The sequence below is a fragment of the Spodoptera frugiperda genome, chromosome 11 (assembly GCF_023101765.2).
Source record: "Spodoptera frugiperda isolate SF20-4 chromosome 11, AGI-APGP_CSIRO_Sfru_2.0, whole genome shotgun sequence".
Lineage (NCBI taxonomy): Eukaryota > Metazoa > Arthropoda > Insecta > Lepidoptera > Noctuidae > Spodoptera > Spodoptera frugiperda.
Window position 1 is genome coordinate 10,216,311 of NC_064222.1, and position 24,384 is coordinate 10,240,694.

At 37.6% G+C, this 24,384-nt stretch overlaps 2 protein-coding genes and 1 long non-coding RNA gene across 6 annotated transcripts; 1 reads left to right on the top strand and 2 right to left on the bottom strand.

Annotated features, from left to right (window-relative positions):
- Positions 1–203: 203 nt before the first annotated feature.
- Positions 204–6,702, bottom strand: LOC118274854 (macrophage migration inhibitory factor). 2 transcript variants are annotated; one of them, XM_035592596.2, is made up of 3 exons: positions 6,437–6,702; positions 5,829–6,001; positions 204–402 (listed from the first exon to the last, which is right to left on the bottom strand). In XM_035592596.2, the coding sequence occupies exons 1-3, from the start codon at positions 6,542–6,544 to the stop codon at positions 321–323; spliced, it is 363 nt and encodes a 120-aa protein (XP_035448489.1). In that variant the 5' UTR covers positions 6,545–6,702; the 3' UTR covers positions 204–320. The 2 variants fall into 2 exon arrangements, with proteins under 2 accessions (XP_035448489.1, XP_035448490.1); XM_035592597.2 differs by lacking the exon at positions 204–402 and adding an exon at positions 1,780–3,166 and having other exon boundaries at positions 6,437–6,701.
- Positions 6,703–7,657: 955 nt separating this feature from the next.
- Positions 7,658–24,374, top strand: LOC118274849 (E3 ubiquitin-protein ligase siah2). Of its 3 annotated transcripts, none has more exons than XM_050697070.1 (9): positions 7,658–7,869; positions 17,448–17,645; positions 18,094–18,396; positions 18,889–19,002; positions 19,272–19,467; positions 20,082–20,223; positions 20,395–20,910; positions 22,774–22,911; positions 23,541–24,374. In XM_050697070.1, exons 1-9 carry the CDS (start codon positions 7,832–7,834, stop codon positions 23,648–23,650), a joined length of 1,755 nt encoding a protein of 584 aa, XP_050553027.1. In that variant the 5' UTR covers positions 7,658–7,831; the 3' UTR covers positions 23,651–24,374. The 3 variants fall into 3 exon arrangements, with proteins under 3 accessions (XP_050553027.1, XP_050553028.1, XP_035448481.2); XM_035592588.2 differs by lacking the exon at positions 7,658–7,869 and adding an exon at positions 16,545–16,840; XM_050697071.1 differs by lacking the exon at positions 22,774–22,911.
- On the bottom strand, positions 9,636–16,390 carry LOC118274855 (uncharacterized). The gene is made up of 4 exons (XR_004783513.2): positions 16,375–16,390; positions 12,918–13,178; positions 12,122–12,220; positions 9,636–10,634 (listed from the first exon to the last, which is right to left on the bottom strand). It is a non-coding gene; the product is annotated as an uncharacterized LOC118274855 (long non-coding RNA).
- Positions 24,375–24,384: the final 10 nt, after the last annotated feature.

A 24,384-nucleotide genomic window follows, 5' to 3' on the forward strand; every position in this document is an offset into this window, starting at 1 on the left:
TTATAATCAGTTCGGACATTTTTACCATAACAAAAAATGTTGAATATCTCAGAAACTGCATACCTATTATATTGATTGAAGTTATTATAAAATTAATATTTAAATGAAAAATAGCCTTATCACCTAAAACAATGTCTTTCGATTTCACAAAATTATCACATCTCACTAAATCCTAGGTAATTAGGTCAAAATAAAACAACGTATCGTTTAGATTTTGTCTGTAGCTTTAAGTAGTTGATCCCTGCTAATTTCCAGATCTATTCTACCAAATAAAGACAAAATTATGTAAATAGATAAATATGTAGTTAAAAAATATAGGTTTATTGTCCCAGTATGGCGTGGAAGGTGGTTCCTTTGAAGCCAACATTCCCTGATGGGTTGTCTTGGAACGTAATGTACATCCTGAAACAAAATCATCTTTCATTCGTTTATACACAATATACCTACAATAGTTCAGTAGTGAACTAAGTCCACCGAGGGCCCAGGGCGACAAAACTAAATGAGGCCTCTTACGTATTTTTTCGTCTCTCATTTTGTCGGGGAACAAACATTTGTGTGTTGCCTACAAATTCTTGGGTGTGATTTGTATATTTGTAAACCCACGACACATGAGAATATCCTAGTGGGGGCAACTTTTTTGTTAGAATTCTCCCCTTCCCAATCTCTAAATGCCCAGTCCTCAAATTCCCCCAAAAGACTGGGAACGCACTGGGAAGAGCACCACCGATTGTTTTCCATAAAAAAACCTCATTAGTCTTCACCGCCGATATCCTTATAGGTACCGACCTGACATGTCTTCTCTCTTATCAAAAACCTACCTATAAATGCACGTTTACCACTAGATATGTACCTACATATGTATAGTTCCGTCACTAGAGTGAACACGAACCTATTTATGTTCCCATGTGTCACCAGTGCACCAAAGGCCACTGCGAACAGTGCCGGCGTTAGGGGGGCGACATGGGCCGATGGCCCAGGGCGACAAAGTCTGGGGGCGCCAATAAAATGAAAAACTACTACTAGCACTTGATATTGCTTCCCTCAAGTGGGCGCATTTTCGCCGGGGTGTCAGTGGCCCCTACGCCGGCACTGACTGCGAATCAAACTAACTACCTAATAGCATGGTAGTAATAGTCACCAGTGGGGAGATGGACAGGGAGAACATTAAATGAGAATGACCATCATCCATCGTAGGCCGCATCATCACTTACCATCAGGCGAGATAGCGGCCAAACGTCGGCCCATTTAACATAAAAAAAATAATTAGGTATCATATATTTTAAGACTAGGCAGAAGATTGCCCATTTGATGACAGCCTAATTCAATTGAGACCAGACGTTAGAAACGTCTACTATAGGAATACTATACTAGGAATAACTATATTTTAACTTATAAGTGCGGGTGAGCCATGTCTCGGCGCAAATGGGCCAGCTCAACCCGAGTGATACTACGGCTTCACATAAAATTGGCGTGAAACAACGCTTATGTTGTGTTTTGCCCTGTAAGGTTACCACATGCCTAATTACTTCCCCCCTCAATGTCCCCCAATTGCCTCCTCCTTTTGGGAAGTCGGTTAAAAAACATTTGACCGTTCACACTCAACCAGTGATACGTTAGTGTCACCGATGATACATGCGTTTGACGTTATTTTACGTCAGATAATATGAACCCCCTAGCACCATTTATGTTATGTCATGAATGTCATCCCAACATGAAATAAGTTTATGAAAATGAATTGATACGACATAAACAAGGACGTAACAAGAAATAAAGCGAAAATACAATTTTAATAGATATACAATTTATTTGTCTCATCTCAAAAATACAAGTTACTCTTAACATTCTAATAGCACATAGATAACTAGTTAAACATTTTTAAAACCAGACAAAAAGTTTAACAACAACGAAATAAAAAAAATGTAAATATTTATAGATATAACAAAACTATTATATTATTTGAAAACCAATAATATTTCGCTAACCAATTGGGTATTATTAAAATTTTAAATATTTCTTAAAACTTTAACAAAATAAGATTAAAAGTTAAAATACTTACGTAGTTGTAAAAAAAAAATTAGCATTTCATTATAAAATTAGCAACCGTCTAAATTATCTGTAATCTGCTTAAAGCCCATTAGTTTATGACAAAATGGTGTTTTTTTATTTCTTCTTTTAAAAAAAAATATAATGACGAGAACTAAAGGTCCACAGGCCCGCATCGTACGCATCGCACGTAACGGATTTTAGTTTGACTTGTATAGAAACTCATACAACTGCGTCCACTGATCCGCATCGTACGGACTGCATCATCGGCAATGCCAACATGCGATGCGTACTGATGACGTCATACGGAATGCGTACGATGCGGGCATGTGGACGCTTACATTAAGTTTGCATTTTTAAACAACTATTGCAATTCTATTGGAATTGAAAAAATAATACTGATTACTGTTCAAGTATATAATGTCTATAGTTAGGTTTTGATGAAGCTGCCATGTTTTCAAAAATAGGAACCTTTTTAGTAATGGCAATGGGATTAATTTTAACACCACATTATTATCTTATGATACTGACAATTCCGTGTTAAATTCACCGACTTACATACCTTTTAGGAACATAATAAAACTGTAAATATACATATAACCAAGGCAAATACACTGAAAATCTCATAATTAAATCATAAAAAGGTAAAAAAGATATGCCTATCCGTTTTCTATATAAATACGCAATGTTGCTAAGTATGAGTCACTGACAATTAGTAATAGCTATGATCAAGTCAATAGAGGAGATAATATAGCCAATTAGCTAAAATTATGTGGTCTGATCACAATTTCAACAGTCATAATTTTTGACTGCACGATTGGCGTGGTGGCTGGGCAACTAGCTGCCTAATAAATGATTATAGAAATTCTTGCTCAGCGCAACGACCTTCACTGGTTAGACATGTTCTTTAACATAATAAATAGATAAAATATGAATAAATAAAAACATTAATCAATTTTTTAGCGGAACAGTTTGTGACTCATAATAAGCAGCATAGCGTATAACTCGACCACCATAGAGACGAAATGTAACAAAATATGTTGTTTATCCGAAGATAGCATGGAAAGTGGTGCCTTTGAAGCCGACGTTGCCGGTCGGCTCATCCTGGAATGTTATGTACATCCTGAAAATGTAAACTGCTATTAGATTTCAGTATTAGAGGCACAGATAACGTGTTTGTTAAGGCAAACCGACCCAAGAAAAAAAAACAAACTCCCTTTTCAAAGCTAAAGTCAAAGTCAAAGCATTTATTTCAATTAATCCTAAATAAGGCACTTTTGAAACGTCAAATTGAATTGTCCGTCAGTCTGTCTGTCAGTGAAGCTAGACACTCGTTCCAAAGTGTTGCTTCGAATGGAGAAGAACGAGCAAGAAACTCCATCGTTACTCTTTTTAAAAAAATGTTTTTTACAATATCTCTGATACATTATTTGATCATTTACCTATTGTATATATATGTAGGAACAATGTAACGACAATACGACATCAAAACTATGGGACAATAAAACCAATTTGTAAAGAAAATAAAATAAAATAGCGGGTTGTTTCAAAGAAGCTAAGAAACACATTGCAGATTGTCGCATGTATTACCGGGGCTCCAGGTCGAAGCTGGAGTTAAAACGAGGTGGTTTTGTAGTCAGTGAGACAGAATTTTGTAGAGTAAGAATCTGACACTTGTATCGGTTTTTTTTGAAGGGTGGAAAGTCAAGTTGCTTACAACAACCATGTACAAACAGTACATAGGTGAAATAAGTAAAAAAATAATCTCGAACATTTTATTCTCTGATGAAGGTAAACTTCCGTCCATTTTACTTCAGTTATTTTATGAATCCCATAAAATTAAGGGCCGAGGCCAACGTTCAATAACCTTGGGTGGACTGGGAGTCGAACCCGAGGCATTGGTTGCCCTGTTTGGTAGTTGCTAACGCTCACTAGATGACCGCCCTACTTTTAACCAGCAGATCAACTACCTTTTCGGTCTGCCATAATACGGAAAATGGTCGTCATCGTCGGCGGCCTTCAAACCTTCAAAAAAAGAGTGAACCGTCTACTCGTTTGCCTCCTATTCCATAAAAAAAGACACCTTGAGACATAATCTTTTGTAGCCAAAACCAAAACAAATGGGTTATTGAAACTGGGCTTAAGTTATTGGTGTACATGTTTACCGGTTCAAAACAGGGGAAGGAACAGGGTGGTTTTTAGTCAGTTAGAGTCTGACACGCCCTCCCGCCTCACCCAAGGCGGGAGAAGTAATTGGGTGATTTTCCCTCCTAAAAAAAAAAAGTTATTGGTGTACATAAACTAGAGTTTATAATATAATAATATGGCGGCAACTTAATCTCGTTGATAACGTTATTACATGTTGGCTAGCGATATCTGGCCACTTGCACTTACTCATACACTTCAACAATGAGCCCATTAGCGCACGGCGTATTGATAAACACTGCACCTACCTACCTGGAGTCAAAGGAAATTCTTTTAAAAATAACGACTCGTTGATATATTTTGTACAGACGTTAACATAGACGGGAGCTACTCAATTACTTTGATACATTTACAAGTGTGGGAGAGATACTTTCGAAGATATATCGATTTGAATATACGTAAGAAATGACGTATTTGCTCCCACTCCTAAACTTTACTTCGTTTTATTCAAGTATTGTTATCTTATAGGACAAAATAAAAAATTACGTGTCTAACATTTTTTCATTACCTAACCGACGCGCTAAAACGATTTTTGATATCTTTTATACTTTCACAATATTAAATAGTTTGAAGTAAAGTTGACCTGGAGAAGTCTACCCTTGACATAGTCTACAATCTACATAATTATGTAGTGATAACAATTCAACGAATTAAAATAATATAATAAACATAGTATCTTGGCTCTCTTCCAAAACTGTTATCAATTACCAAAACATCTTTATTCGACATATTGTTTATTTAAAATTTTGAATCTAGACGATTGGCTAATGGCTAAACTAAACATATACTGTATATTATTCTTTTAAACCCACAGTCATAGTTTGAATTCCTATGAAATGTAGATTGTTACTATTTAGAAATGTTATGTTCAATACCTATAATGAATTGACAAGATATCAAAAGCTGGTAAGCCTACAACGGGACAATGAGGGGTTTGTCATAATCACCATGCTTGGCAGGGTTGAAGATCAGTTTGAAAAAGGTTAAGTTTATAACAGTACTGCTGCCCAGCTTCGTATATTGTGATGGCTTAGTGGTTTAAGACACCCGCTTCTTATACATGAGAGAGCAAGTTTATAATTGCCTATCCGCATTGAGCAAGCATGGTGATTAATGATCAAAACTTTTCTGTGTGAGAAAAGGCCTTTGGTCAGCAGAGGCCACTTAATAAGCTGTTGATGTATGATGTGATGCTGCCCAGTTTCTATCAAATATGTACTATAGTTCCGTAGTCGACTCTTACTCTACTACCCACAGTGTTAGTCACACCACAAATGTATTTTACTCTGTTGTGCTCACAAGAAAAACTGCTGTTACCACATACCATGGCAAGATAATATTAATATCAGACCTGGGATCCTACTAAGTAGATTATTTATTATTGATAATAGCTAAGTGTGTAGCCGCCATCTTGCCTGATGGCAAGCAATGATGATAATGAAAATCACCCAATAACTTATTCACTCAAGACTTAAAGACACCCAGGTTGTACCCTTCAAGAAACATAGACTCAGGCAAAGAGTTCCACTCTTTTGCTGTTTTTTATTACCTATAAATTTTTCACCATATTAAAACCTCACCTGTCACTCTTGACTCCCAATTCCTGTTCCACCAGCTCGAACAGTACTTTAGCATGTTTCTTGTTCTGCTCCACACCCAGTGCTCCGATAGACATGAGGTTGGCGATCGCACAGGGCTCCGTAGACCCACCAAAACTCATTTGCACATCCGGTATGATGGAAACTACACAGTACTGAAAGAAAATTTTAGCCCGTCATATTTTTTTTTATACTTAATAGGATGATTTTTTTACTAATTACCTATCATCATTTTTAATTTAAAGCTTTGTTACAATAGGCCCATAATCAATTCTTGATATATGAATAAGATCAATTTCTTTTAACACTTTCTTACTTAGGTAGGTCTATATTTTGAATGTATAGTATTATTTGTAATTATTTTATTTACTTTGGCCATGGTCATCCCACTGCAGGGCAAAGGCCTCCCTACCCTTCTTCCATTATTATTTGACTAGTAATACTATCAGTAACTGACTTTATTTGTTGATAAAATACCTATAGAATGTGTTTATTGAGAAGAGAATGTAAATACAGATAGCAATTAAAAAAAGACAGTTTATTTTCATTAAGAAATGTATTAAATAATCTGCAATACTGAAAATAAGTACCTGCTCTGGTTTCCCAAGTGCTTTGGCCAATACCGGCACAGCTTTCTGCACAAAAGTAGCAGGAATCTGGCTTCTTGGCACGTTAGTCTCGATTCTGAAGTGAGGCATCTTATTCTCGCTGTCGGTTTTTTCAAAAACTAAAAATCTCAAATAGCTATGTGATACGACTGAATTTTTAATAAAATTAACCAGGTTTTATTTCGTCTGTCCGGCGAAGAAAACGAAAATCAATTCGATTTGATTCAATGTCAGACAATGTCAGTCGATAGTAAATGTCAGTGCTGCCAAAGAAAATTTGAACAAAATGTCTCACAAGATGATTGTTGATTCTTTAAATTATTATATGTTATTCTATTTGTTCAAGAATCCAAAATAGTTAGGTATTATAAAAAAATATATATTAATTTTCTACATCGTTTGTTAATTATTTGATATTTCGAGTAAAATTGATTTACTCGTAACATAATTATGTTATGTAATAAAACGAGTTAGAGAGAATTAATTAATTAACATGTTTTTTATTCATGGAATATTTTCCAGGAAATGCAATGAAACGGATAATGCTAAAAATAATAATATGTTTTCTGGAACGCATAGATAAGAAATCTTTTGTCATCATTTTCTTATCAAACTCTACAATTGTCTATTCCTGGTAAATTCCGGGTACAGTACTGATAGTGATGTAAGTGTGGTCGATTAAATGTCATTATTTAAAACGAAAATAAATTGTGATACAATATTTTTTTTTTTCGAAAATCGTAGAAATCGCTTCTTTCTCTTTGTAATCTGTAGTTACCATGTCTTTCAAAAGTTTAAATATCTACAATTCCAATAATTCCTAGCAGGTAATTGGGATACTGCCAAACGTATCACGTAGTAATGGTGATCTTTTAACATAGATATTATTCAAGTGTATGTACCTGACAGTTGTATAACATAAAACATTTAACAGTTATTAAACTTGATGACTTCTGATAAAACCGTGATGATACTGATTAGTCAGTAATTAGGAGAAATGATTTACACAATCTAACGATGGTGATTATCGCAATTAATTAGGCAAGTACAGTTAAGTAGTATAAAAGTAAGTATAATTATGTAGTAATAAAGGTACCTAATAAAGTAATCGACAAAAATCAGTTAATCGATATATGATTTACTGGTTGCGGTACATCATTAAGAAGTCTGCATTCTCTATGCGCTGGGTAATTTGCGTTGCGCTTTGTACCACTGTAAATTACATGATTAGACAATGAAACGTCATTAGTACAAGGGCTCACAATAAATACAGTCCTCTTAGTAATCTTTACCTCAGTATCGGTTCAGATATCGTGAAATAACAACCGAAGTGAATTGTTTCTTAAAGTGTGTGTGAAATATTCTTGAACATTCGAAATGGGTAACAATCAGTCCGAAGAAAATACATCGAGGCAGTAAGTAATATTGTTTTATACTTGAATCTCTAAAAGTATTCTCAAAATATCCTCACTTTCATATTTTATTATTTAAACGTGTTTGTTGCTTTGTCTTTCTTTTACCAGCGATTGTTTTATGACTTTTGTATGTAGAGATTGTTGCGACGCTAGGAAATGGAGACTGATTTAAGCTATGTCCTGTAATCTGTTGTATCCAGGTGATGTTGCTTACGGAAAGTTAGGTACATCTGCCTAGTAGCGGCTTTAGTGTTAGGCGTTAGTTAGGGCCCCAGGTGGCGCCAGCGCCCTATATCGTCCGGGGCCTATTTCTGATATTTATAACTTCCTACTGGCGACCACTTACAGTTCCTCCTTCAACTGTCTTGGACGCTACATCAATGTCAGTTATTTACCGACTTCAAAAAAAGGAGGAGGTTCTCAATTCGACCGTATTTTTTTTAATTAACTTAAGTTTTGAACAGTTCAATGAGTACTCGGATTGCGAATCTTTTTTGTGCAATATAAAGCACATTTTCGATGCCATCGATCGATGGTAGAATGGATTAGTTAATTAACGTCGACGTCGATCGACAATTTCTACCGAACCACACTTTAAAAACGGCCGCCTTCAGAAAATTCTGCCTTTGTGTCTCCGAAATAACAGCCTTTGATGGTCGATGGGGCTTCGAAGAGCATTTCGAACGCCTGGTTTATGAACTTTTATGAACTGATGGTCGTTTATGAGGCGCCTGTTTGGTCAGCGTGTAATAGTGACTATCACGCTGTACATCGAAAATTTTTGTTTATTTGAATCGCACGAAGATATCCAACGGTGTATATTATTATATAGGATTAGCTAGATAAGTAAGTAGCGTCCGTATCTTCAGCGTAAACAGAGACGTTTCTCAATGTAATGTCAGACTTGTTAAACGTTTTCTTCAAGGCGACAACATCTCCTCGCATTCCTCCATTGGATATCCAAATACACACTCTCCCCCGCTTGAGTGGCGGTGTGAGCGGCTAGAACAGCTGGAAATCTCACGCAAGCGCTTTGTCGAAGCCATTCTGACACACTTCGAAGCCTGGCTGAAGAGAGAGGAGCGCGTCTCCGTCAGGCTCACTCAGGCGCTGACCGGACATGGTTGCTTCGGTGAGTACCCGAACAGGGTTACCTGAAGCTGGATTCTAAACAGCACATGCTCGAGAAGTGCTCATCATGGGCTTCTCAGCGGCAGGTCTGGGTTGCCAGGATCGGGGGAAACTTAGCATCGCCGACTGCTAACAGAGACAAAAGTTGGAGGAAACACAAACATTCGGGGTCGATCCTGCGTATAGTTGGCATCGGGAAAACAACCGCCACGCCGCAATCCCGCCTGCTTCTACTACAGACCGACCATTAAGGCCACGAGAGCACGGTGCATATAGTTACACGGGACTGTAGGGACCATCCAGTGGTCTCGGGGAAGACGGTCACGTGCCGCCATGTACAGCGAGGCTCAAAGGGCCACCCACCGGTATAAGCTAGGCTCACAAGTCATCCAGCACTGATTTTCAGTGGGCAGTGACACAACAGACGGAAGCAACATTTTATGTTAAAAATATAACTATTAGGAACTAGTTTTTGCAGACCTATGGCAACACTTGCGATTTTAACTCTAAGATCTGTATCCAACAAGAGAATCGTTTCAGTAGGTAAATAAAATAAAAAGAAATAGTTCTTTAGATGATTTACAAAATAAGTTCCGACGCGTACTTATTGTTATATTCGTATTAAAACACAGGTAGACGTATTGTAATCAATAACATTTATTTGTTTAGAAAAATACAATGCATACAAAGTGCGTACAGTACACCTACACATCCGATTAGGCGATTAAATTACTGCCTCGTTGGCCGAGTGGTTGCAACTGCGACTGCCGGGCAAGGGGTCTCGGGTTCGATTCCCGGGTCGGGCGAAGTATCACTGGGCTTTATTCAGTTTTTCGAAAATTTCTCAGTGGTAACATGGAGTCTGGAAATGTGCCCGGTAATGGCAATAGGCTCACCACCTATTACATGGGACTCACAATATAAATTGTGAAAAGTGGGTGTACACAGTGGTATTACGAGCCATAATGTGCACCTCTGCCTACCCCTTCGGGGATTAAAGGCGTGACGATATGTATGTATGTATGTATGTATGTTATCTCAGTACTAAAAGGTGTGCAACATTCGTCGGTTAAAGAAATACAAAAAAAGTTTTTTACGACTAACCGCCGTATTCATTAAGTCCTCAATATTGTTTATATTTATTTATATCGGAATAAAGTCGTTACTCATTAAATGACTCTCATTGCGGCAGTAAGGGGTAAGGGCACGTAAGGGGTCCTTTAAACGATATATTTAATTCAAAAGAAGCTAGTTTTCTACTAGTCAAACACATTATAATTTTTCTTATAAACTATATGATATACAATGTGATAGGGGTCAGACTTCTAACCCGTTAAGGCTGAGTACTACATTTAATTTTATCGACAAATAAAAATGGGGGGTTAAACCCCTAAGTGAAAATATTGAAAAATAGTGATTTTTTCGGTAAATTGCTATTTATTTTTTCAATATTTTCAATGTACAGAATTGACCCTTCTACAGATTTATTGTATTGAAAAGTCGAAAGAATTTATTTTTGACTTAGGAAACTCAGTTATTTCTATTCGGTTTCTTCGGATTCTCCTGCTGGTTCGGTTGAGCTACCTTCTTGAGATACCTACTTGGTACTCCACACGATCTGAGGGTCAGCCATTCTAGAACAAAATTACACATACGATGAGCCGATAATATAATAATTTTGATTTTATTTAGTACTAGCTTCCGCCCGCGACTCCGTCCGCGCGGATTTCGGTCTTCGCGTGGAAGTTTTATTTCTCCATTTTGAGTAACTTTGACAATGACATCTTATAAATATTTATTGGACCCAAATATGGCGAGGCCCATAATAATTAAGGAGATCCCTCTATTGAGCTACAGTACTGCTGTTCAGCACGCGTTCTGTAGAACAAAACTGAAAAATAAAGATTTTTTTTCTACGTATTTTTCCAGGATAAAAAGTATCCTATTATATGCCCAGGATAATAAGGTATAATTATACGAAGTTTTATTGAAATAGAACCGTTAGTTTTCACGTGACATACAGACCGAATATACAGACAGACAGACAAAAAAAAATTAATCACATTTGGGATTGGTATCGATCCAGTAACACCCCCCCCCCCTATTTATTCTTTCAATATTTTCAATGTAAAGAATTGACCATTCTACAGATTTATTATAATATGAATGAATGAATGAGAGTGTTATAAACGTAAGAGTAGACAAATTAATATAATCAGAAAGCTCCAAACTGCTAAGCTATCGGGTATACGTGTTATTGTGAGTCAACCATACAATATAGACATTTGCTGTCGTGGAATATTTTTTAAACAATTTTAAGGAGAACATTACCGTCATACATAATTTCTGTGTAGCTTTAACCATTAAGGCTGCACACGCGACGGAAGCTTAAAAAATGGAGTAAGTTCTCCTGTTTTCCCAACATTTCCCTTCACTGCTCTGCTCCTATTGATCGTAGCGTGATGAAAAGTATACTATAACCTACCCAGGAGTATGAAGAACAATTGTACCAAGTTTCTTTAAAATCTGCTGAGTGGTTTTTATTTCTGTAAAGAACATACAGACAGACAGACAGACAAAAAAAATTCTGATTGCATTTTTGGCGTCAGTATCGATCACTAATCACCTGCTGATAGTTATTTTGGAAATATATTTCATGTACAGAATTGACCTCTCTACAGATTTATTATAAGTAGTTATAGATTATCTATATATTAATACGTGATGCAAAAATTTATATTCATTTTTACGAAAATTGACGTAGGAGCATTAAATTTGTACACTTATAGTTTATATGTACGGAAAGAACGCTAATATTTTTCAATAATAATGCTTATAAAGTACATTAAATCAATAAATAAAACATTACACACACACATAGTATCTCGTATTTGACAAAACGTCAAAATTGACGACATTGCGATGATATTCTCACGTCTTATATGAATAGAGTTTTATAAAAGAGTTTGTTTGAGTTTGAGTTAAATAAAAATGATCCTTGCGTATGTTAAGTGGTACTTATTGTAAATCGTATGTATATGGTCGAATTTCGGCCCTAGGCGACCACTATTTTTTAAATTTTACATCATTGGTGCTGTAAGCAACGGAAAGGGTTGTTCACCTCAGACACCTCGGCTTCTCCGGCTCCTCCTGCTTATCCTGCTTCTCCGGCCTGTTCGGAGGAACTTCGATTAAATACACTGTGTCACTGTCAGCCATACTATAACAAAATTACACATACGATAACTTTGTAAGAATATAAAGGCTAATTAAGCTGCACCTACTAATCTGTTACTTGTTGCTACATCTTTGCTACATACCTATGTGTATCGGAATCAGAACAAGATTTTATTTTATTACCAGCTTCTGCTCGCGACTTCGTGCGTTTGGTATAGTGACTTTACAAGTTTACGTAACTGTTGGACGAACAACTCGACTAGTTTCAAGCCATGCTGGAGCTCATATTCATGAGCCTCTAGCATATAGCTCTCTCAATATCAGCGCGACAATCGCCGCGTCGTCGTGTGTCCCGGAATGCTGCACATGAATTCATAATCGTGAGCCTCTAGCATGGATTGAAACTAGTCGAGTTCCTCGTCAAACAGTTACGTGAGTAAGCCGATAACATAATAATTAAGATTTAATTAGTATTAATTAGTGGACGTTTTTTTATCGGCTAATGAAGCAGATATCTTTTCCAAAATTCGTGTCAAAATACGAAACCTTTGTGTCCTGTTCATACCATAATATTTATTTGAAAGAAATCAATTTAGCCTCATTTTTGTTAAATAATAGGTTAGGTAGGATTTATTGCAAATCTGATTGAGCATATTAAGGGTTCTTAAAAGACTCGTAGGGAATAAAATCCCCGAGCCCCCTGGTAAGTGATTTTGAAAGCCAAATACGTCAATACTCACGTTAATATCAAGTAGTATGGAAATCCGAAGGTGAATTAGTCCCACACGCGTTCACGCGGGTACAAGACAGAACTGTATGTGCAGTCGCCAGTCAGCCGCCAAGCAGGTTATCAGGGGCGTTATATATAGACGCTACCGTGATTGACCGGTGCGCTGGAGAGTTTTATTCCACTTGTCGGGGTTCTTATTTCACCCAGCTCACATCAGCCAGGTGTAATTATTCGATTCCAGTGATGTCTCTTACGTACATCATTTAGCCACCTAAGTAAAAAATCGTCTTGATCGAGCGTGATAAAAATCACCGGGTGAAATTATAATAGGGTAAACTCATCACAGGTAGATAAGGCTTGTAGTTTTGTCACGAATCCTTATTTTGGTACACTGGTGCTATAAGCAGCGGTAGTAAGCAAAGTATACCTATACGTAAGAATAGGTTAGTACCCATCTACTCCGGAGCTGCGGACAACGTAAAAGGTTACCGGGGCTCCGGCTCAAAGCAGGAGTAGGAACGGGGTGGTTTTTAGTCAGTAAGAGTCTGACACTCCGTCTCGCTTCGCCCAAGGCGGGAGAAGTCATTGGATGATTTTCCCTCTTCAAAAAAAAAACCTACTGATAGGTTATAAGTAGGGTTGCCAGATGGCCGGGATTTCCGGGATTGTCCTGGAATGTTGTGTGCTGTCCCAGGTCCAGTAATTTTACTTTACTGTCCCGGAATGAAAAAATACTAGTTTTTTTTTACAAAAATGCAATAAGTTTTTAAACTGACATGGTCACTAACACTATAATTAGAACTTACGACGGGATATTTACCATGTTTATTGAATTTGGTGAGTTTCCGATATTTCGGCACTGTTGCAAGCGCCATGATCACGGATTAACTGTTAACCAGTTAATCCGTGATCGGTGAAGTGCAATACTACGGCTGCAAAAGTCAAAACAAACGTTGTATCGTGTTCGCAAGTCGCGCTGCGTGATTTGAGGGGTGGAAAGGGCGAGTTTTAGGTACCTACTTAATTCCTACCTTTACATTTTAGTCTCGAATAGGACACCAAAACTTAGATTCCATTCGTGGCCCTAGAAATGTCCAGGAAATGGTCAGTCTGGATCTGGCAACTCTGGTTAGAAATTAGTGTCATAGTTTTTTTATATAGTGCCGGTATACTACGTTTAGCCGACATTTTTTTTTTAATGTTTAATGGGCCGACGTTTGGCCTCTATCTCGCCTGATGGTAAGTAACATGGATGCAAAGTTCATTACAAATTAATAATTCAAGCTGGAACACTAGGAGCTAGCATTACCCGTTGAGGAGTTCCCTAAGCTACCATACTACTTCATCATCAGACCCCTAATGATATGAATGATGAGAATTTTACTTTTTGTGTGTAGTGTGTAATTTTTTAGTGTGGAGATGTGTAAATTTTTTATCAATATAAATAACTAGCTACTTCCGCGCGGTTTCACCCGCTCTGCTCGGCTCCTATTGGTCATAGCGTGATGTTTAATAGCCTATAACCTTCCTCGATAAATGCACTATCCAACACAAAAAGAATTTTTCAAATCGGACCAGTAGTTCCGGAGATTAGCGCGTTCAAACAAACAAACAAACAAACTCTTCAGCTTTATAATATTAGTATAGATTTAAGCCCAAGCAAGGGCGGCTCGTTGCTGTTAATCGTCGAGCAGTTCTCTCGACTGACTTTCGCCTTCACCATCAGATAAACTTTCATCAAATTATAACTAGTTGCTTTAAATACTAAATTAAAAAAAAAAAAAACACTGTAGCCGCGCCTACAATTTTGAAAAGTTCCCCACGGTCGCCCTGGGATACCATAATCAGATTCTGACCTGGTGGAAATGGGACCGAATTGACATTTGTCAGTTTATAGCATGCAAGTCAAATATTCAACATAATTACGCTGACAGAACTTATTATTACACCAAAGTGGAATAAACTCTGGAAAACCCCGAATTTATTTTTTTATTTCCAGTATGTAGGCAGTTCCGTGTAAGTGTACTATTCTTAGCTGTATTATCAACAATAAAACATCGGAATCGTATTGGAAAATTCCGTTTGAAATGTGATCTCTCCCGCGAAGTTTTCTGCAGGATAAAATAAATATTGAATTCAAATCGATGCCGATAATTCCAGACACCAAACAAACAAATCTTCAGCTTTACGTATTTTATTATGTTACCGGCCAAACCCGAGTTCAGGACAAACTAGTTTTGCCTAGGCTAAATTAATACTTTCTATACGCGATAGGATTAACTAGTATAGCATATTCCAAACTAATTTATCCTAAGCCCGATAGGATAGACTTGTTTTGGCTAAATTAGCCGAGGCCTGACCAAGGTTTTGTGAGATGCAGCTGCAACAAAAACTGTTCTACAAACAGTAAAGTGTGGAAGAGCCATGTTTCGGCACGAATGGGCCGGCTAGACCAGAGTGATACCACGGCCTCACAGACACCCGACGGGAAACAACGTTTGCGTTGTGTTTCGTTGTGTGAGTGAGGTTACCGGAGGCCCAATTCCCCCCTTCCCAATCTTCCCCATCCCCATTACCGAACAACAGCCCTTAAATTCCTAACTTCCAAAAAGCGGCAACGCACTTGTAACGCCTCTGGTGTTTCAAGTGTCCATGGGCGGCGGCGATTGCTTACCATCAGGTAATAATACATCTGCTCGATTACCGGCGTGTTTCATAAAAAAAAAGATGCCAGTGCAAGAGGGCTTTTTTTGACTGCACGGTTGGTGCGGTGGCTGGGCAACTGGCTGCCGCGCAACGGGTAGCGGGTTCGATTCCCGCACGGAGCAACTCTTTGTGTGATCCACAAATTGTTGTTTCGGGTCTGGGTGTCATGTGCATGTGAACTTGTATGTTTGTAAACGCACCCACGACACAGGAGAAAATCCTAATGTGGGGCAACGTTAAAAAAAAAAAAAAAAAGGCAATGATGCTCTGCAATTCTAAGTGCCACCAAAGCAAGCCACGTAAAAATAAATAACAATTGTAATATGAATAGCCTAGGCAAAATTAGTTTGCCCTGAAATCGGATTTGGTCGGTAACATTATGCACTTCAAATTCAAAGTAAGTACCTAATAAACTAAAAAGTTAAAAAGTTTAAAATAAAATTATATCATTAAGAAAATAAAAAAAACTCGACCGTAAAAAAGTAACAAACCAAATTTTATAGCATAGCTATATCTAATCCTCGATAATGAACTATCCAAAACAAAAAGAATTTTGGCAGTACCAACCTTAAAAAAAAAAAAAATATGTTATCGGCTTACTCACGTAACTGTTTGACGAGGAACTCGACTAGTTTCAAGCCATGCTAGAGGCTCATATTCATGAGCCGCATTCCGGGACAATAATGATTAATTTAGTATGTACGAAACTTACAATAAAACCGTTAGTAATTTAAATCTGTCGTATTGGCATAAATACCTACTTATATGTATAAGCACGCTGATATCTGCGCGCGCAATATAACTGCACGTGTAAAGCCAACTCATACCCTACAATGATCAACTTGCCAATTCGTAAGAAACTAATGGAAATTGAACCTTACTCCTCAGTAATAAAGATCGACTGCGTGGGATCGGTATTTTGATGTGTTAGTAACATGAGCATGAGTAAAATAATTTCCTGTGCTCTTGCGTCATATTTCATAACGTCTGATAAAGTACATGCAGTTGGACACATTTCTTATTGAAAATACTTACTTACCTACGTCAAATTATCGGTCAATGGGTCTTCTTAGGAACGGATATAGCCTAACAAAAACTAGTAGAGCCCTATTCGTGTGGATTAGTGGGAGAGCCATGCTTCGGCACGAATGGGCCGGCTCGAACAGATACCATTGCACGGTGTCACAGAAATCTACGTGAAACAACTCTTGCGTTATGTTTCGTCGTGTGAGTGAGGTTACCAGAGGCCTAATTATCGCTCCCTCCAATTTCCCTAATCCTCTACATCCCGACTCTTCACTAACTATAATTCTCCCGGGTGTCCACGGGTGGCGCCGATTGCTTACCATCAGGTGCACGCTAATTAAATTAGGTACACACATTGTGTGTGAGTGAGCAGTCTCTATTCTATACTTATAGGTACAGTATAGTACGCTTAATATCGGAAATTGTCGCTGAAATGCACGTAATCTTTTTGCATCCGACAGTAATAGTTTTTATGTAGGTATATGTATTTATGTACGTAACCACATGAGTCATAATAATTAATTGTTGTTTGTTATCAAGTGGGTATCTACTTGAGTAGGACTTGCACATGCACTATAGGTATTTACCCTTTACAAAGACCAGTAGAATGAATCGATTTAGTACCTATCTGTAATTAGCTGCTCCCGCGCGGTTTTATTTCGATTCTCGGCTACTGTTGATTCCTACGTCGACAAATTCATTATTCTACACAAAAATAAATCTTCCAGTGATAAGAGTTCAAACAAACTCTTCAGCTTTTAGTATGGATAGAGATTCTTTTAACGTAACAGACTTGTTTGTTTGGCAGGCAACCAAATATGTCTGTGTCCGAGGTGGAGCGCATCCTCGACACCCAGCGACGCAGGTTCGAGCAGAAACTGCGACAGGAACTGGCGAAGCAGAGCGCTCAACAACGCCAGGAGCAGGAGGCTCAGGAGAGACGAGCTAGAGAACAGGCCACGCTACAAGCCGGACAGAGCACCAGGCCCCCGGCTGCGGCCACAAGGTATTTACTACTAAAACTGAATAAGTATTTCAAATTATTGTTTTTTTTTTCTTTATTCATCTATTTCATATTATCGTGCGGTGGCTGGGCAACCGGCTGCCGCGCAACCTTAACGGGTTAGATTCCCGCACGGAGCAACTCTGTGTGATTCACATTGCTTCGGGTCTGGGTGTCATGTGTACGTGAAATTGTATGTATGTAAACGCACCCACGACACATGAGAATACTCTAGTGTGGGGCAGTTTAAAAAAATATATTATCAACTTCATCTTAGGATTAACTTGTTCGCTGTAATATCTCTTGTCTACGTAAATCTAATTAGCCTAGAAGATCATTTATTACAATCATCTTTATTAAGATAAAGACAAACTGCTCGTTTTTACGACCACTACTGGCTACAGGACTCTTATTATTATTTTATTTAACAATTTTCATATTTGCCATACAGCAACGCCGTTCAGCAGCAAGCCGTGGTGACAGCACCAATGCAGCCGTTATACCCTAATTTACAAACGCCGAACTACCCTCAACCCAACCAGCCACAGCCCTTTAACCAAACTAATCCCTTCCACCGCCAACCAAATCCCACGTTCCAAAATTATCCTCAGGGTCATCCTTTGAACCCACCCCAACCTTGGACCCCTGCCCAACATGTAAACCCACACTACCCCAGGAATCAACCCAATCAAAACCGAGCGACGCCGACGCCACCGCCTCAAGATTTCGTCTTTGTCAACGCCCCTGAACAAAGGTAGGTAACACTCAATTTACTTTTAAAATGTTTTTCGTATACGTACTTAAGGTATGTACAATATTAAGTTTAAAAAGTTATAACATTATCTACACAAATTAAATGTAGCGCCCGCTTCAGTGTCGGTGCGACCAACTTTGTACGGGCGCCAAAATTAATCCAATCGAAAAGACTACCCCTATTACCAACTAAAAAACCATCAAATAAGCAACGCAACAATAAAACCGGATCCGTTTCATGGACGATGAATTAGAAGAAATCGTTGGAGAAGAAAATAATTTAGTGTTTTCTCTCCCTAACACCTAAAAAGCTGACATTTGTAATTCCTCTGGTGTTGTTGGTGTCCATGGGCGGTGCTGATTGCTTACCAATCTTCCATCTATTCTTAGCATCCGTATGCTCATTTGGCTACTTAATCCATAAAATACTTCTCTGTCTGTTTTCTCCTAAGACTTGTTTAGCATGTTTTTTAAAATGAACTAATACTTTCAGATACAGGCCGGCCCCGTCAGCCCCGTCAGCCCCGACGGAGCCTCCATGCACTACTGCTCGGCCACGAACTCCTAATGCTATATCTCATGGTCCCAGGAGCCGCTCAACTAGCAGGTATGCATAATCTTGGTACTCCAAAAACTATCCTTCTTCAGTAGTAGTATGTACTTTAATTAAACTCCTCTATAAAAGGGGTATGCCATACTCTCCATGTAAGGTAGGCGGATTGGAGATTGCAATCACATTGGTACTTGCCATTGCTAGGATTTGAACACGCACCCTCAAGCACGAGGAGCGGGGCCATCACGACATTTTCTCGACAGCCTATATCTTTGTTACCAAACATATTATATCTGTAACCAATAATTGAAATTTTCTTCTAGGCCTCGCCCCGTTAATAAGAAACGGGGAATCTGTGATTGCCCCACTTGTTACCAAAGATATGGGTTGAAAATCTTCCAATGTCCGAACGGACACAGTTCCTGCAACGACTGCAAGATGAGAGGTCGAGCATGCGGCATCTGTGGCATGCCCCTTACAGAAGTTCGGAACTTCGAGATTGAGAGTTATGTCGCTCAGGTATTTATCATTTACTAATTACTCCTTAAATGTTGAGAAAATCTACAATTTGTGAGGATGAATGAATGTTGTTTTAACCGACTTCCCAAAAAGCAGGAGGTTCTCAGTTCTCGGTTTTTTTTTTATGGAACGCAAACGAGCCGACGTATCACCTGATGGTAAGCAATCGCCGCCGCCCATGGACACTTGAAACACCAGAGGCGTTACATGTGCGTTGCCGGCCTTTTGGGGGTTAAGAATTTAAGGGTTGTTGAGGAATCGGGGATTGGTAAGATTGGAAAGGGGGGAATTGGGTCTCCAGTAACCTCACTCAGCTATATGGAGCAAGAAAGAGCGAGAGACAATCAGTTGCAGACCATGCATATCTTCTTCGATCAAAAATGGTATTGTTGATCGAAGCATATCTTTGATATAGAAACTTATTCCTTTATCAATTATCTTAATAATTATAGGTGATACTTGATAGACAAGGTATTGTGTGTAGTGTGATGAAAGATAAATGTGAAGTATTTGTAAGAAGATTGCCATAAGTGGGTGCCTGAGTAAGCCAGGTACTTAAAAGGTAAAGAAATAATACTGAATGGAGCACTAACTACAATGCCCACAATTTGCAGACACCAGCACCCTGCCCTAACAAAAATGAGGGATGTTATTCGATGATCAAGCAGATTGACATGGAGAAACATTTAGAGGACTGTCCCTATAGGGAACAGCAGTGCCCTCTCACCGCCATCTTCGGGACGTGCCACTGGAAGGGTAAGATAGTTGCATATACCATAAGTTACTTAAGCCGGCCCCGTAAACCGGGCCCCATTGTAGACTTTCTATAACACTATACGAACCTTACATCGAAATATGGTACACTTTTGCTAGCTCCATAATATGTCAGTCTTGAAACAAAAAAACTAAATTTAATGATATTTTCAGGTAAACTGAGTCAGATGTCGACTCACTTTGACGAGATGCACTCGCCCAACCGCGGAATAGACGCTGAAAAAGAAATTTACTTAAAGAATATTCACGATTCGAGCCGACAAGTTCACCTCGTAGTGGTTGGAGGGAATAACTTCCTATGTCACCTGAAAGTATCTGAACCGGACGGCAAAATCTTCATGTCCGTCCAACTTCTGGGTAATAAGATCAGTGCCAAGAAATGGTCTTATGAGATTCACATTTATAAGAAATCGGAACCTCGCAGGAAGTATATGTACACAGACACTTGCGTATATGCAAATAGAGACATAGAAGATGTGTTCAAATCCTGTTCTTGTGCAGTATTGCCAATATTCTATGCTGCAAGCTTCACTGACAAAGAGGGCTTGGCCTTCAAATTCTTCATTAATGAAAATTTGAATTTGAACAAGAACGACGAAGTTGGTTCACAAGAACAAAATGATGAGACCAACGAAAATGATGGCGAAAATATGAATAGGAACGATGCCGGTAAGAACTACTATAACTATCGCGGTAGGGGCAGAGGCAGGGGTAGGGGCAGGGGAAGGGGCAGAGGGGTGAATTATCACAATAATTACTATCAAAGTAATAATTAGATCAGACGTCTTACTCAATTCAATAGAGATGACGCATTTAAATATTTCTACTTTTGCTAATTTGTTTTAGTAAAAAACATGTCTATTCTAAATGTGTTTTTAAAAAATATTCTCACTTTTTTTGTGCACACTTTGAGAATTTATTTAATTACCGTCTATTATTAAACAGCTTGTGTTTTAAGATGTTATGAACACACATGTTTAATGCCCCTATATTATAACTTTAAGTAGGTTTATTCTAAAAACAAAAAAATCATAAAAAATATATTATGTAACTGATGTTTATCAATATTATATGACTAACATAAGAATTGTGTGACTAATGTTATAAAAAATACATTTTGCTTGATTCCTACCACTATCTCATAACATGTTACGTAAAAACATATAACTTATTTAACATGCATACCTACATAAAACATTTGCGGCTTCTTGTTCATGTTCAAGGAATCAGGTAAAGTTTATAAGATATTTTAATTTAAGCTTATTATTTTACCATGGACCTATTATGTTATTGGTCCACGGCATTACATATTAATATAAGGTGTTCTAAAATTGTCTGCCACGGCTTTAATGGGAAGCATTGTTGTGTTTGAAGATTACAATAGTGAAGAAATTTCGTACCCCGGACCAGTTAATTCAATTTGAGAACATAAAGAAGTTATATAAACACTATGCGTCGCACGACATTGACGATAGAGACAGTTAAAGAGATAGCTCTTTCATAACAAACCCATACATATATTTTTTGTATGAAAACAAAAAATACTCATAATCAATAGGTAATGATTACCTATTCTATTATTTACTTCAAACACAACACTAAAAGAGTGCCAGATACATTTAAAGCTCCTTACGTATTATATTGCTAAGTTTATTTTTTATTATAGAAACACAGAATTGTGTTGCCAGGTAGGGTTTACCACTGGCATGTCTTTGGCATATTCATTATTATTCATGCATGAGCGTTTGTTTGTTTTTACATTTGCCATTGAAAAACATATAATTAAATAAAAGGTTGCCATTGTGTCACTGTTATCCATCCCTTTAAGCACTTTTAAGGGCATTTTATATGTATCTTAAAATGCGCAACATGGCAAGACCTTTTATTATATTTTTTTATTTTTAGACTTAGGAATATATACTTTAAGCCAATGATTGTATTGAAGTAGGTTCCCTTGTAATGATTATATTTAATTATAATAATTAGGTATGATTATATTTACTAAAATAATTATTTTAGTACGCCTACTAGGCTAAAAAACCTGAGTATACACTTGTACGCTTGTAACGGAACATCGAACGTCGGACAATATCGAGCCAGGCCGACATGGAGCTTTGCAGTGCTACGAACATTTTCACGATCATTCTGGCTAATGCTCCAGTCGATGTTATGAAGTCGTTCACTAGAGTGCTTGCCAAAACGCTCGCGAGAACCAGTGTCGGCGTTAGGGGGGGGGGGCGAGATGGGCCGATGGCCCAGGGTGACAAAGTCTGCGGGACGCCAATAAAATTAAAAACTACTACTAACACTTGATATTGCTTCCCTCAAGTGGGCGCCACATTATTTTCGCCCGGGGTATCAGTGGCCCTTACGCCGGCACTGGCGAGAACGCTCATTATATGCTCGCTGTAATGCGATGTACCATTTCCATGAATGCTCATTGCTCATTACAAGTGAATGCTTAAGTTATTAGATTAAATGTTAGGGTACATAATTATATAAGTATTGTTTTGAAATATTCTGTTGTCGTAGAAGAGTCCCAGAGGCCACACGAAGTTGAAAATTGGCGGGGATCGCGTAACGCCACAGAATGTAATGTAGATAATAACCAAGAACACAGACCACACTATCAACGACCTCGGTTTGGGGTCAATCAGACACCTAGACAAAGTAAGTTTATGTAAATAATATAGTAGTGTGGTGTAATGCCTTCACTGAAACCCTCAAGGAAGAGGAGAATCGCATTCCATATATCTACGTATATAGTGTTCCCCAAAGCTTTACTGAGGATGGTGGTTGTGTGAATAGCTGCCTGATATAGTAGTCTGAATAAATATAGTATAATATATTTTATTATATTATATAGTTTCATAATTAGTTCATAGTTTCATTAGTTATCTGTGATTAATGTAACTTAGTTACCTACATATACATATAAACTTGTTCGATCATTCAAGAGGCATTTTAAATTCAAAAATATTATTAACATAGATATACTCACATGACTTACAATATACATCTCCCAGTCATGGTTCCAGGTAAAGTTTTCTGTCACAAACATTTCTGTTGACACAAAATTTCATTCCAAGACACCACAAAACAAATTGGTGGTACAAATGCAAATATAGATTAGTAGTTACGTATGTACGAGTATGTTTGAGCGCGATTATCTCGTGTTTGGCTGAACCAATTTTCATCGTTAATTGATGAGGCTTTTGGGATATTATCTGACATAAGAAAACATATTAAAATATTATTATATATATATTTCCTTACAGCTTATATATGTTTTAACACAGGTAACACTGGCCACAGAAGGCATTCAGTAGAGGTCGAAAATTGGCGCTCGTCTGCATCGGGAGCCCAACGTGCGGGAACCAAAGCCCAATGGCCAAATAAACGTACCTAAATAAGTTCATAGGCACAATAGGCATAAGATGTAGGGGCAAATATCGTCGGGGACGCCCATAGATATATGAAAGATTTATATTTCTATGGGGACGCCAAACTGCGAATCTACCACAGATAAAGAATAAAACTCTTTAATATCGTTATCGCAAATGGCCTCATTTTTTCATAGTAGTAAAATTTTGTTTTCTCTGTATTTTACCATAGAGTCGCGTCAGCGATAAGAATGCCATTCGGGATCTTATGTGGAATGCCCGCGAAATTAAAAATTAGCTACATATTTTGTCAGATACGCATAATTATCCAATGCTAGATACCCGACGATATGTAAATAACATAGCATCTTGCGATTTATAAATACTAAAGAGTGTCTATTTAAGACTACTTAGAAGTAAGAAACTTTCAGATTTTCTATTCTTGCGTTAAGTTAAGCATTATTATTAAGTAATAATTATAATCATGTAGTAATGCAATGATTATAGTTCATATTATATTATAATTAAATCATTTTCAACATTTTAATGTTATAAAGAGAGTCGAAAGTGTAAAGAAGTAGGTGATTTGCCAACCTGTTTTAAATTACATTGTGTAATAGTTATTAAGTTAGTTTAGTTATTTTTTTGTTTTATTACGATTGTCTACCTATACTACCCTATGTATACCTTTTTAATTATGTATATCTACATATATCTGTTATTATTTTAATAAATATGATTATAAACTGATCTATCTACT

Coding starts and splice junctions, on each gene's coding strand:
- LOC118274854 (XM_035592596.2), bottom strand. CDS start 6,544: ATGCCTCACTTCAGAATCGAGACTAACGTGCCAAGAAGCCAGATTCCT. Junction 6,002..6,436: donor CACTTGGGAAACCAGAGCAG/GTACTTATTTTC, acceptor ATTTTCTTTCAG/TACTGTGTAGTTTCCATCAT. Junction 403..5,828: donor TTGGGAGTCAAGAGTGACAG/GTGAGGTTTTAA, acceptor ATTTTGTTTCAG/GATGTACATTACGTTCCAAG.
- LOC118274849 (XM_050697070.1), top strand. CDS start 7,832: ATGGGTAACAATCAGTCCGAAGAAAATACATCGAGGCA. Junction 19,468..20,081: donor TTGAGAGTTATGTCGCTCAG/GTATTTATCATT, acceptor CACAATTTGCAG/ACACCAGCACCCTGCCCTAA. Junction 22,912..23,540: donor CAATCAGACACCTAGACAAA/GTAAGTTTATGT, acceptor GTTTTAACACAG/GTAACACTGGCCACAGAAGG.